Source organism: Rhinoraja longicauda, chromosome 2 (assembly GCF_053455715.1).
Source record: "Rhinoraja longicauda isolate Sanriku21f chromosome 2, sRhiLon1.1, whole genome shotgun sequence".
Lineage (NCBI taxonomy): Eukaryota > Metazoa > Chordata > Chondrichthyes > Rajiformes > Arhynchobatidae > Rhinoraja > Rhinoraja longicauda.
In genome coordinates, this window is record NC_135954.1 from 97,081,705 (window position 1) to 97,096,011 (window position 14,307).

General features: G+C 36.8%; 1 protein-coding gene across 3 annotated transcripts in view; it reads left to right on the forward strand.

Moving 5' to 3' along the window:
* Window positions 1–8,122, forward strand: part of rbm33a (RNA binding motif protein 33a) — a 143,322-nt gene extending 135,200 nt beyond the window's left edge. For all 3 annotated transcript variants that reach the window (XM_078424779.1, XM_078424787.1, XM_078424795.1), the window contains 2 exons: window positions 2,461–2,549; window positions 4,096–8,122. In XM_078424779.1, coding sequence (XP_078280905.1) covers window positions 2,461–2,549; window positions 4,096–4,147 — 141 coding nt within the window. In that variant the 3' untranslated portion in view covers window positions 4,148–8,122. The remainder of the gene's footprint in view (window positions 1–2,460; window positions 2,550–4,095) is intronic.
* The last annotated feature ends 6,185 nt before the right edge of the window (window positions 8,123–14,307 follow it).

Sequence of the window (14,307 nt, forward strand, 5' to 3'; positions counted from 1 at the left end):
TAGCTGTAAACTGGGAATTGAAAGGCAGAGAGGAACTCAGAATTATAATTACTGGGAATGTGAAACTGAGCAAATTGTTGAAGGTTGTCAAGTCTGTGGGACGATGCACTTCATCTTGAGCTGCAAAGCATTGGCTGGTGATATGGCTGATGCATTGGTGTTAAATTTCTGAAAAATATCTGCATTTGGACAAGTTCCATTAGTTTGGAGAATTGCAAATATATATAATTTTTATTTGGAGAGATACAGAGACAGAACGCTTAAAAACTACAGAGCAGTTAGCTTATCTGCAAGAGGGGAATGTTAGAACTTTTCATTCAAGATATTACAGAGGCCTCATAAATTATCATGATGATATGGCATAGCCAACATGTTTTTAAATCATGTTTGATTGATGTCATATTTCCTTACAACATAGGGTAACCTTCTAGGCACAATTATCATCAATGACCTTCCTTCCATTGTAAAATTAAAAGTGGATATATTTGCAGACGATTGCACAATATTCATTTGCATGACAATTCCTCACCATGTGAAGCAGTCCATGGCTGCATACCACAAGCCCTTGACAAAGTTTAAACATGGACTGAGAGGAAGTGGCATGTATTATGGCATCCGTAGCACAAAAAGGCAGTTAAATTACCTTTTGTTGATATTCAATGGCATTACTATTGCCAATTCCTCCAGTTAATATCCTGGGAGTCACCACTGACCAGAAATTGACTTGAAGCAGCCACGTAAATACCATGGCCATGAGCAGATCAGAACAACATCCAAAGGCCTTTTCACTATTTACAAGGCAGGAGAGTTATGGAACACACTCCACTTGCCTGGATGAGTGCAGCTCTACCAGCTCTCAAAAGCTCAATCAGGATAAGGAAGCTCACTCAATTGGTAAACCATCTACCACCCCAAACATTCATTTTCTCCAGCATTAATGTAGTGGCTGCAGAGGATTATGCCTTCAAAACACACTATAGTTTCTTAGCCAGCACCTCCCAAAAGTACGCCCCCTACCTGCAAGAAGGACAAGAACAGCAGACGCATGGGCATATCACCAACTGCAGGCTTCCTTGAAGCCACACAACATCTAACCAGTGATTCATTGTATCTTGGTCTGAAATCAGAAAGCTCTTACCTATCTGCACAGTGAGAAATAATTTTACCAGAAGCATTACAGTGGTTGATAAAAGCAGTTCATCACCCATTTCTTAAGGACAGTTAAGTACCCAGAAAATGAATAAATGGTTCTCCCCTCATCTGAGGAACATTTGCTCTGCCAACTTAATAATTGTATGATTTTGGTCCAACTCTAAAGCTTTTTAAAGAACAGATAGACAACTGAGTACATTAACAGCTACTGCCGAGAAAGGGTAATTAAACAAAGAGTTATCTATCTTTGTGCCTTGCCTCACTCACTCAGTTCTGCAACATCTTTTCATGAAATTGCAAAACCAAAATAGTTAACAGAAACACTAGCTCTTGCATGGTTTATATATTGGCTATATAATTCTTTACCTAAAAGCTTTCCATTATGTCTATAATTATCATAAACAAAATATGAAGAGGGTCTATGACTATAAACTGTAGATTCCTCCATAAATATGTTCTGCTCTCCAATTCTCCTATCCTTTTAAAAAATCTACTTGAAGCTTGCTGTTTGACAAAGCTCTGACATCCCCTATTTGGTTTGGTGCTAAAAATTGACATGTTATGTTTTTGTGATGTACCTTGTGATGTTCTGTTTTAACGGCGCTATTTAAATGTTAGCAGAATAATGAAATTATGTGGGTTTTCAATTAATGTTTGGCAGGGAAATAGGATTTGAAGGCAGAGACAGACCTTGGTTAGAGCTGAATAGGATGGCTTTAGTATTTTGATTTGAACTTAAGTAATTCTGATTCATCCATAACTCACCAGGCATTCAAAGAGTACATTATGGGGAATAAAAAACATGAGACCTGTAGAATGAATAAGGGAGCAAAACAAAACACGAATGGTGAAAAATGTAACAAGTGCAAGTTGAAGATGAACAATGAAAGCAAAATAGATTTGGAAGAGAGAGAAAATATCTGAACTCAGTTTTTAAACTTGAGTTTGGTGTAACTTGGATTTGAGGTTCAGACTGCTTGCAGTTTGACTTGTAGCTGATCCTGTACCAATTTATGATTACCACATGAGTGTGCAATTGTTTTTTGGGGTTTGTCCTGCTGCTTAACAGTGAAATCAGTGAATATTGTGTTCTTGCATAAAATGGCAGAAGGAGGCAGCACAGAAGGATATGCTTTGCCCATTGGTTGTCTTCTGATGCGATTGGCCAGATTTCCCCACAGTTCCATACTCCCATTTTAAAAAGAAACTCTTCAAGTATTTATCCTGTTCCCTTTTGAATCTCACTTTTTCAAGGCTTTTTGTCAAAAATCAAATTACAAAACTATGCCATTTGCAATGCTGTTGCAGGACTTCAAGATGATGCGAGAACAACGAAAAGCCATTGCAAAATTCAAGGAGCCGACACATGCTTCAGCCTTTCAGCAGAAATTTCACAGGTAATTATCCATCATTGTGGTCTCTCGCCAGAAAGGAAACATTTGGAAAAGGACACATCAAATTGGGTTCAACAATCAAACTTGTAATCCAAGGAAAATGTATTTTCTGTGGAAACTAAAAAAAAGGGTTGAATTTATTTTGAATTGGATTGCTTGTTCCTAAATTCTTTAGTTCTGTTTTGGGTGAGTATCATTTGTTGGATATTGAAACATCAACCGAGTCAACACAGTATCAATCAAATGATCTCCAACATTGGGAAATAGAGTTGTCTTGTTCTGTAATTTTACTTTTTAATAAAATGCATAACAGTAAAAATAAACACGACTGTAAAAAATTCAGCATCCTCTCTCACCTGGAGTTAGTTAATCAAATGACATTTTTTTCTATCTCTGATACAACTTTACATATTTATGACACTTGCCTAAATAAGGCAGAGACCTGATTAATAGATAATAACTCTTTTCCATCTCTGGGATTGCGCATTGTATCTCTGTCATCATCCATCTATATATATTACTAAAACTCTCATCATGTTTGTTCCCCACTTCCTGTATGTTTGTTCCCCCGTTTGTTTGTCCCATAGTTATTTCTTTGTGCGGTTTTCATCCAGAAAAAAAAGTACACGATAGCTCAAAAACGTTAGGCCCACCCCATTCACCATAGTCTAGCTATCTAGCCGGACTAGATAGCGGCTTAGCATAGAACTACTGTGAATGGGTGATCGATGGTCAGCGTGGACTCTGGGCTTCTTCTTTCGTGTCCATCATCTATGTTTCAAATGTTACATCACTGTCACCGTCCGTCCTGAAAAGGACGCAAGCTTCCCGCAACAATCAGTGGGAGTTATCACTTGTACAATAGACGATGGTGGTCGCAGAATTAGCTCAGGACACTTCCAGTTTCCAGCCCCGTCACGTGCACGCTTCTGCTATGGGGCCGACTCTGGGCTGAAGGGCCTGTTTCCATGCTGTATTTCTAAACTAAACCAAAACTACAATTTATACTTCAGGGTTGTACCACTGCCTCCATTCCACCATTTTTTTTGTCTTGCTCTTTTGCATATCTACCCATGTTTAAAGTTACCTTGAAACAAACTTAATTTGCCCAATAAATTTTGTTTTTTCACTGTCAGCGAACCTGTTGCTTTATTAATGCATAATAATGATATTAAATATTGGAGAAAGACAAAATGCTGGAGTAATTCAGTGAGTCAGGCAGCATCCGTATTTTCAATCTGAAGAAGGGTCCCGACTCGAAACGGCACCTATTCATTTTCTCCAGATGCTGCCAGACTCGATGACTTACCCCAACATTTTGACTATCTTTGGTATAAACCAGAATCTGCAGTTCCTTTTTATTATGGCAAATATAGGATTTAGGAGATTTTTGGCTTTCAGTTTATAATATGTTAAGTAGGTCAGTGAACTGAAAAGGCATTTGCAAGACTTTGTGTTTTTTGATACTGATTTTACATGCTATTGATTTTTCAAATCTTGGGCTTCTTTCAATTGCTTTAGCATTACTTTTCCTTGGATACTTTTGCAGGCACATGATCGATCTCTCTCATATCAATGTGGCACTGATCATGGATGAATGATTATTCTTTGAATGGAAACAAAGCCACGTATTAGTGCAGAAGATCAGATCAAGTCCAGTGAAGATGTGATATGGCAGAGCTACCATACAGCAATCAATTTCTAGCCAGTCAAATTGGTGAAACCAAAGGAGTTGACCCAAGTCCATTGTGGGTTGAAGTATGTAATGGCACTGAAGAAGACAGTTTGTACTCTTGTTTCTACCTGTTTGTTTCTTGTCACCAAATGGAACAAAATCTTGGCAAAACCACCTATGTGGATTGAAAATACCACAAAGAATGACTTATCTGTGAACAGTGACTGAAGTAGGCACTGTAGAAGTAGTTCGGCTGCTTATAATAATAGAAGACTTTTATGGTGAATAACACTAGATAATGGTTGCTGCAGACTTCTTTCCTTGCAGGGTTAGATTTATGTGAAATACGTCCCCCTTTTTAAACTATCTTGTAACAATGGCATGTCTAGCTTCCAAGTAACTCATCATTATGTACATTCGAGTAAGAATTAATTGGAAAGAGCCAAGTTGCATTGAGGAATGCATGCTATTGACTGAGTTCCAAGTTCACGTTGTTCCATTCTTTTAGACCTCCTGAATTGAGCCGCAATATATAATGATAGATAGAAACTTGAAGGGAATGAATTGGACGAGGAATTGCCTGTTGTGGATTGGAGTTTTACTTTCGTTTAGTAAAATCGACTTATTGGAAAATTAATAATTTAGCACAAAAGTGTTCTGTCAGTAAGAAGTCTACATTTAATTTTGTCAAAATATATGATTTGAAGAAAAGTGGGTTATATATTCTGCTGGTTGCCTTAATATATCTATCCTTTTTGTTCAGGAGTGAATGAAAGATCAGATCTAGCATTGGAATGTGAAGATTTTTAACCTATGGCAAAATAATTTTGGAAGATTTAATCTTCAAACGTTCAAAATACTTGATATCCAACTGGGAAACGGTTTTCTTTTTTTTGAGTGGAACAGTACAAAGTTCATTGTTACAAATATAGGTTGAAGATAGATGCCCTTGGGTAGTTTATCAGAGCTGCTTAAGGAGTTGCAGAATGAATGCTGATACATTCCAAAAGGTTGATCTATGGTTGATTCCCCCCTTCCCCCCCCCCCCCCTCCGTGGTGTAGACCATTAAATTGTGATTGGTCTATGGTCTATTTCAAGGCATTGTGCAAGTGTTTTAAATATTTTCATCCACCGTTGTACATTAGAGGATATATCACTGTGATGAAAGTTGTCTATTACTTCATGTGAAACGTTTGATTTTGTACTTGAGTATTATAAACAGCACCGAGCGCATACAAAAATAGATGCATATTAAAATCCAGAATCAGGTTTTCATTCCCCTGTCTATCAGTTAGTTTTTTGTTTAACTATTATAATGAATCTGTTGAATTCTTGTCACCTGTTTAAACATAAACACCGCCATAGGCACTCTTGACTTGCTCAATTTTCTCATCTTGGATTGCTGGTGAAATTAGGCCTTCTAAAATGGATGGGATTCAGCTTTGGCAGTGACACTGAAAACCGAAAGGTGTTAAGAAGCAGGGTTGTTATTGCATGGTACACAGGGTTGTTGATGAGAATTGTTTCAGATGCTATTTTAACGTATGCTCCATAGACCTGCAGAAGTTTTTTTAATTGGATATAGAATTGCATTTCTTGGACAATTGAGAATTAATAGTTTAAACTCAACAATTAATAGTTGAGTTTGTGCAAAATGAGGTGCACGACCTCCCTATCAGTCATTCTATGCAACAAAATGAATTGCAATCAAATCAGGTTTCTTTGACCCTATCAGCATTCGGATTAAAATGTAATTTAAGTGCAGCTGGAGAAACTGTTTCTGCAGATTTATTGGTTAGGGAAACTTGGATACTTAATTTGTCTTGTAATGGGACAACTATATGGGTGTTTGCAGAACCAAGATTTTAATGTAATGTTTGAGATAGTCATCCCTGCAGGGTTTCATTTTGTGTAACTATGTAAGTTATAACATTTAACAGTGCTACTAATCCGATTTGTCAGATCTTGCTGTACTTTGAGGATTTATTATTATTTAATTGCATATTTTGTTAATGGTGATTTATGACCATAAACACTGGAGATTTTATCACTGGAGGTTTACGACAAAGGCAGTACAAGGGCAGGTTGTAAACCCTGGAGTAATTGAGTTTATGTTAGTTGTTTTGTTTTTGATCAGATGGTCAATACTAATTTGGTACAAAGATTGAAAGTATCATGATGATTTTCATTTTTGTTTTTTCCCCCCCACCAAAAACTTCTGTTGAAAGAAGTAGAATCTTGTTATATGCAATTTGTTTAATCTAACAAAGTATGGTCAGAATGGATCTGTCACTGCTGTTTCTTTCTATATGAGGAACAGTTGTTATATCATGATCACACATAGATGGATTGGAAGGTATTACAGATGGTAAGGGTCGTTGACCTTTATTTTTTTGTAGTTTTATTTGGTTTGTATTGTGCCACTCATAAACTGAGTTAATATTTGGTCCTCTTTGATATTGCACTTGCATATACCATCTTCGCTTTGGAAAACCAAATGGATTACAACTTGTGCATATTCCCAACAACAATATACAGCGTATAAATGTAAAGCATATAAATATATATCTTGTGTGTATACACATACCATAAAGTCTGCCTTTCATTACCAAAACAGCAACTTTAGAGCTGAAGCTTTAGAGGGACGTGTGTTCACTTGTGTATATGGTCGTTTGTTAATGGTAGTGGGATTGTTGCCAGAGGGAAGATATGGTGGGGGAATACACACATCACATTAAGGATATAAGTGTGGTAAACCGATAGGTGTTTAGAGGAAGATTTGCTGCAACCATCATCAGTGTTGTTCACCACACATTGGTGGATTTCACTTAGTGTAAAGAAGCATTTGTACAGCAGCATGTAAGTAGAGCAAAATGCTTTCAAGTCATCGCCCGTGGTGTTCCATCTACTTTTTAGACGTTTTGCAGTAGCTAATACTTTCTGAAGTTGCTTGTGTTTTTTTCATGTATTTGGAAGTTTATTGGATGCAATGACTATTGAACTGAACAAGACATTCTGTGTATTAATCCATTTTTATAAAGATCACAGTTCTTCCATATGTACTTTCTCCTGTTTATTTGCATGAGTCTTTTTACTCAGAGGTGATATTTTACAAACTCCTCAGTGTGTATGTGGAGCCAAATATTTTTTGGGGTGTTACTGTTTTATTGTTCCATATGCAGTAAATCCTTGTGTTCATGGGGTTGAGTTTTGAAATGGTGTAATTTGAATCTCATTGCATAACCATATTCTGGATGTCAATGGGAATCTTGTTAGCAGTTAGTAGCATCTAAATGGGCTGTCCCACACATCGACACAGATAAAGTTGTACTTTATACAGCAATGAGCCAGGACCATGGTTTAAAGGGTTGTCGAAAAATGTGTTATTGTCCACCGTTAAATCTACATGCAGTATTCTAAAAAGAGTACCTGCCTTGATGTGCAAGGACAGCTTAAATTTTACAAATGTGTAAGCAGTAAACTGGAGGCCTTTATGGTGTGCTTCAGAAAAGATTGAGTCGTGTTGCCGCTTTGCTGACAGGGACTGTAATCTAATGTTCCCAAACACTAATGTTGTCAAATTTAACAAGTGGGTTGCAGTTCCTGCTCAATTTGGATAAAGTCATTGCATGACTCCTGAAGCATCCCAGTTGATTTTTTACAGCTTATCACTGATGAAAATATGAAACGTGCACATTCTGTACGAGAGTTTGTAAGGAAGAAGTATTGGAATACTGTATGTAGAAGATGTGGTTCAAAACTTTTTAAAGAAAGCATTCTTTCCAACCCTTTTCTCCCCCCACCCCCCCACCACCATAATGTAGTGTTTTAGTTACATTGTTTCTGGTTAACACTAAAGAGTTGTGTTTATTCACAAAATGCTGGAGTAACTCAGCAAGTCAGGCAGCATCTCAGGAGAGAAGGAATGGGCGACGTTTCGGGTCGAGACCCTTCTTCAGTCTGAAGAAGGGTCTCGACCCGAAACGTCACCCATTCCTTCTCTCCTGAGATGCTGCCTGACCTGCTGAGTAACTCCAGCATTTTGTGAATAAATACCTTCGATTTGTACCAGCATCTGCAGTTATTTTCTTACACAAAGAGTTGTGTTGGTTAACATCTGCGAAAGGAACATTTTCTCCTTTTAATATGTTCCACATTTATTCATTTAATTGTGCATTCAGCTGCACCCAGATATTGACATTTTGTGAAATTCTTGACTTCATTTTTAGCCAAATTATTTTTGATAGATTAGTGTAATTCATTGCACCCCCCCAAGCCCCTTCTCCTCCAAACTCAGTTGCATAACTTGAAAGTATGGAAGATAATTGATGAGCAGTCAAGATTAGAAGAATATTTAAACATTCTACTTGGAGAACGTGAAGTACCCTTGACGTTCATTTTCAGAGGCCACAACTTGCATTTGCTTGTGGAAGAGCTAAAATACAGAATTTTAAGGGAAGAGATGAAGCTTTTAGCCTGTTTTTTATGTGATAGCAATGTATTTGTCTGTCAGTGAAGATGTATTAGCCTTCTGTTTGGGTAGTTTAGATTTGTATATCCTGCCACAAGGTTAGTATTAATACTTAGCTGTGTGGATATTTCAAATCCGAGCCATACTCTCTGGTTTTGTATTGTTAATATGCTGCCTCTTTTGCGTTTGTGATGTGACTTTAGTGTAGCATTGTACAAGTTTATTGTCATGCTTTATTTATTACGTGGTGTAGCTTTGTTTACTTTAAATTTGGCTTCACTTACTCACGGTGGATTACAGAAGAATTAAAAAATATATATATATTTTGCTTTCCTTACACTTGTAGAGAAATTCAATTAATATTTATATATAAGGTAGAGCAAGCAAGAGTTAATGAACCGTGGCACAAAGGTTCAATGTTTATTGAGCTGTTTAGCTACCTCATTCAAGCTGTATATAACAATTCAAGAAGTTACATATTGCGGGTCACCCGTATTTACATCTTTTGATTCAGTGCGTTAAGAAAAACCATATTTTTCCCCGCAACCATTCGTGATCGCTTATTGACATTGCTTTCTGTCCATTATTTATAACTGGTGTCTCTCAATTGGTTGAATATAACAAGCACTTATATACTTTCAATTTTATTTTCTTTAGAAATAACCAGAGTTCAAAATTGCTGCATTTATGCAGAGCTAATTAGAAGTACGAAATGCTGAAGCATGTTCTTTCCTAGTGTATCAAATATGCCACACTGCTTTTATTTTAAGAAACAGAACTTAATGGGTCTGCATGAAAATATTTTTCATTTTGTTTTTATTTTAAACTGGTTACTGAAAAATTAGGTAATATCCATGGGTATTTAGATATTAGACATTCCCACAGTTTTATGTGGTTAATATCTTACGAATCCAAAGGATATCATGTAAGATTTATTTAAAAACTATTGAATAGGTTGGTATTGGTAATTAAGACCATTACATGCAAATGTTAAATGAACAAACTGATTCACATTGAATCTATGTGTAGCTTTTACCAGAGCTCTTTACAGAACACAGTTGGGAAGGATCGGCATTTATATGTTGTAACATCAACTTGTATGCTGTTTCATTCCTGCATCTCTTGGCCCAGGGTTTCCACAAAATAATGCATTATGAACAACAACATCTGTATTTAGACATAAACTAAAGTTTCCCCTTGCTATGTAGCATTTACATTGACCATTTGTCTTTAGTTTTGTCTTAAATGATATATAAATTGCAACCACTTGAAGCTGCTGTGTTTGAGTGTAAAAGTATTCAGCATGGTAAGATGCTGGAAAGTATATTTCCTTAATATTTCAGGATGATTGTATTTAAGAAATATTATTGTTGTATTGGGTCCATGTTTCTTTTTTATTTATGCAAAAATGATGCAAGAAGGATTGCAATGATATTGTATTTTGCATGTGTTTCCTATCTGACATCCCCGTAGCATTTAGATTATATTTTTATTGCTATCCAGTTCAAAAAATGAGTTCTCAAAAATTCAGGGTCTGAAAAAGTATATTTTATCTGCTGCTTTGCATATTCAGCTTGCATCCTAACTATAACCCATAATGTTCCTCCTCATCCATACATTATTTAATGTCTTGGGTTCAAGCAATACGAAAGTAAGAGAGACTTGTCAGAAAATAAATAGGACCACATTATTGTAGCCATTATGAACTGTTCGTGATCCTAGATGATGGCTGTGTACTGTTAAAATGGATAACCACAGCAGATGATTTGAGCAAATCTGTAAGCTGGAGAGAGTTGACCTTAACATTTATTTAATCATTTTATTAGCTGTTCACAAAGCATATGGGACAAGAAAGTAAAATTCATCAGTGTGAAGTAACTCTGCTTTCCTACCATGCCTGAATTGCTCAGAGCCACCTTATTATTTATGCAGTATCCCTTCATTCACTTTGTTTTCCTTCCCCACTGAGCACCTTGCATTATGCTTAAGAGCCTTTATCTTAAACTATATGGTATCCCCAGCGTGTTTTTCTCCAATCTTGGGCTGAGGGTTGGCAGGGAAACTGATTCAACCTGGGTTTGCGTTTCAATGATTGGCACGATAAATATTATTCACAGATGTATTTTTTTGTAGGAACTAAGTAGGAGTTGGTGTCAGGATGAAGCTTCTAACAGATTTCTGTCCTTACAGATGCAGTATTTTGATATGCCGTATATGTCTGGTTCTTCATTTTTTTTCCTCCCTGAATAACTCTTGTTTAATCCACAGAGAATTCCATGCTTTATTGATTCAACTTGTGCAGCAATCTATTTGGTACTTCCTGATATGCCACCTCGTATTTGGAATTATATTTTCAGGAAATGGTTGTCTTCCACACAGCCAATATTATATCTTGTGGTTCATGCTTTTCCAGTTTACACTCTAGCTATTCATTTCTCTAAGTGAATAACTTTTAGAAGTATTATAGCTTATAGAAATATTCACTTGAATAATGAATTCAAGATTGAATTCAAGATTCAATATGCAATTGAATATTGAATAGAAGTATTCACTTCTATAAGCAAACTGCTAAGAGTTAAGAACTGTCACAGTTGACATTATGGTTCAATGGTTCTTTATTATCACATGTGCAGTGAAATTCTTTTTTTGCATGTAGTTCAGTAAAATTATTGCCATACACGAGTACAATCCCAGATTAAAGACAGAATGTATAGAAACTGCCCACGTATACAAGTGTTGCCAGGTTTTGGCGCCATTTTCAAAGTCCCAGCCCATTCCAAACGTCGCCTCCAATAACATTGAGCAGGGCTTACATTTGTTTTTGAGGGTGTTGTAATTTTTTTATATGACAAACGCGTGCATGGGTAATACTATTTTCATGCTGATTCCTTAGATGACTAATTGCATATAATTTTTAGGCAGAGGGTTTTGATAAAAGTTTATCTGCTGTTAAATTTTGATATGTTTTGCGTGTCTGTCATGCCCAAAAGTAAATGATAGTTTAAGAACATGGGTGCCATCTTAAACTCTGGTGTTCTGTTTTCTGGTGGTGATGGAGATTCATTGTATAATTGAGGATTTGGTAATATCTTTAAGAAAAGTATGTTTATTTGCTAATTAGTTTTTATTGCAGATGATTTATGGAGGTGATAATCCTGGAACTTTGCAAGCTTGTTAAATGTATGTTGAAATTATCCTAATGTATGGCACTAACTTACTGTTTTTCTTACAGTTTAAGCCAACAGGAGGAATGTAGAGGGATTGCCTTTCACTTGAGTTGGCCACTGTTTTCTGTGATAGAAACGATTAAGTGCTTAGCAGTTCGACACCTGAAAACTGCATATGGTTAACTTAAAAGGGTTGTGGTATTCAAAGTTATATCTGTCACTGAAGTTGATCCTTCCTAACCTGAGTTTACAGTTGAGGTTTAAATAGATGCTCTTTGGGAATTACAGTAGCATTAACATTACAATGGAGTACTCACTCTCAGGGTTTCTAAATGCTAATGGATTTGGAGTTGCTTCACGCTCCAAATATTACTGTACAATATTTTATTAAATGCATTAATCTGTTCAAATATCGTATGTTTGATTCTTTATTTTTAATTATTTATGGAGTGCATAAGATTTTTGTTTCTAATGTTGACTATTTTAAAATAAAGAATTCTAATATATCAACAATTGTAATTATATTGAACTGTGAGTAAAATGAATAATAATAAAATGTTCTAAAATGAGTATGGTATATTTGTCTTATTTTGAGTTGGAGCACAGACAGGCACAATAATAATTTCTCATTTGTTAAATATTGAAATCATAGGATCATGATGGACATGGTTTCTGTTTCGTTGTTTATCTCCCAACACTCAATTAACAATATTCACATCAGTGTTATATAGTAAAAATGGTTATCCAATCCAATTACTAAAAAATGAAAAAAAGATTGTTGAGGTCAATAGCATTCTCCAGTGAATTTCCTCTGGATGCTCCGGGTTCCTCCCACATCCCAAAGAAATGCAGATTGGTGCATTAATCACTGTAAACAGTCTGACGAAGGGTCTCGACCCGAAACATCACCCATTCCTTCTCTCCCGAGATGCTGCCTGACCGGCTGAGTTACTCCAGCATTTTATGTATACCACAGTAAACAGACCCTGGTGTATAGATGTGTGGTAGAATGTGAACGGGTGATTGGTGGTCGACATGGACTTGGTGGGTCAAAAGGCCTGTTTCCATGCTGTATCTTTCAATTCAATTTCACACAAAGGGTGGTGGGTGTATGGAACAAGCTGCCAGATGAGGTAGTTGAGGTTGGAACTATCCCAACATTTAAGAAACAGACAGGTACATGGATAGGACAGGTTTGGAGGAATATGGACCAAGCACAGGCAGGTGGGACATGTTGGGCCGAAGGGCCTGTTTCCACATTGTATCACTCTGACTCCAATTCAGTTCAAATCAATGTCGATGAGAATATGGAGAGAATAATCTATGGGATTAACAGAGGATTAGTATAAATTTATCGTTGATGACTGGCACATATTTGAACCAAAGCTCATGCTTCTCTGCTGTATGTTTAAGTCAGAGTAAATGGAAAGGACAGGAATCTGGAAGTAGAAATAAAGAATTACAGATGTTGGTTTACAGAAAAGGACACAAAGTGCTGAAGTAACTCAACAAGTCAGGCGGCATCTCTGGAGAACGTGGCTAGGTGATGTTTTGGGTGGGCACCCTTCTTCAGAATGGAATTTGGAACCCAGTTTATTGTAAAACTGCACAAATGTCTGCTTTTCAACAATTGCTCACGGTGTGTACTGACCTCATAATCTCACATTCAACCTTGGTTTCATAGCTGTTGAAAATCCTCCCAAGAATTCTTTACTTGTGTAGATTGTTGGTGTGGAGTTGCGGTTACACAGAATTCCAGTGCTTGCCTTTTGTTTCACAAATCCCTTGCATTAGGTTTCGGAAAGAGGTGGCTTCCTTTTCTCTCTCATCCTGTTCTTCCCTTTCCAAATTTCTCATCTGCCAACCACCTTCTTATGTGCAGCCGAAAGAGTGACAGTCGTAAAAGAAAAATGGAAGATCTATTCACTGAATAGTTTTCTTATGTCACAAAAATTGGGGAAATAGAGGTATAGATATTTGTTTCCATTGTTAACAATAGACAATAGACAATAGGTGCAGGAGTAGGCCATTCAGCCCTTTGAGCCAGCACCGCCATTCAATGCGATCATGGCTGATCACTCTCAATCAGTACCCCGTTCCTGCCTTCTCCCCATACCCCCTCACTCCGCTATCCTTAAGAGCTCTATCCAGCTCTCTCTTGAAAGCATCCAACGAACTGGCCTCCACTGCCTTCTGAGGCAGAGAATTTCACACCTTCACCACTCTCTGATATTTTGGATATTTTATTAAATGTAGTCTTAACTATCTCCTTGTAATATGTTCTGTAAAAGCTAGTACGTGGTTTTGACAGTATGAATGTAAAGTTCATCTGCTGCCACTTACGAAGCAGAAGTGGTAAAGATAATCTACCAAGATAACTTCTCAGAAAGAAGGGGGGGGGGGGGGTTAGAATTCTACCAGGTGTTGCCAATTGCTGACCTTTTAAA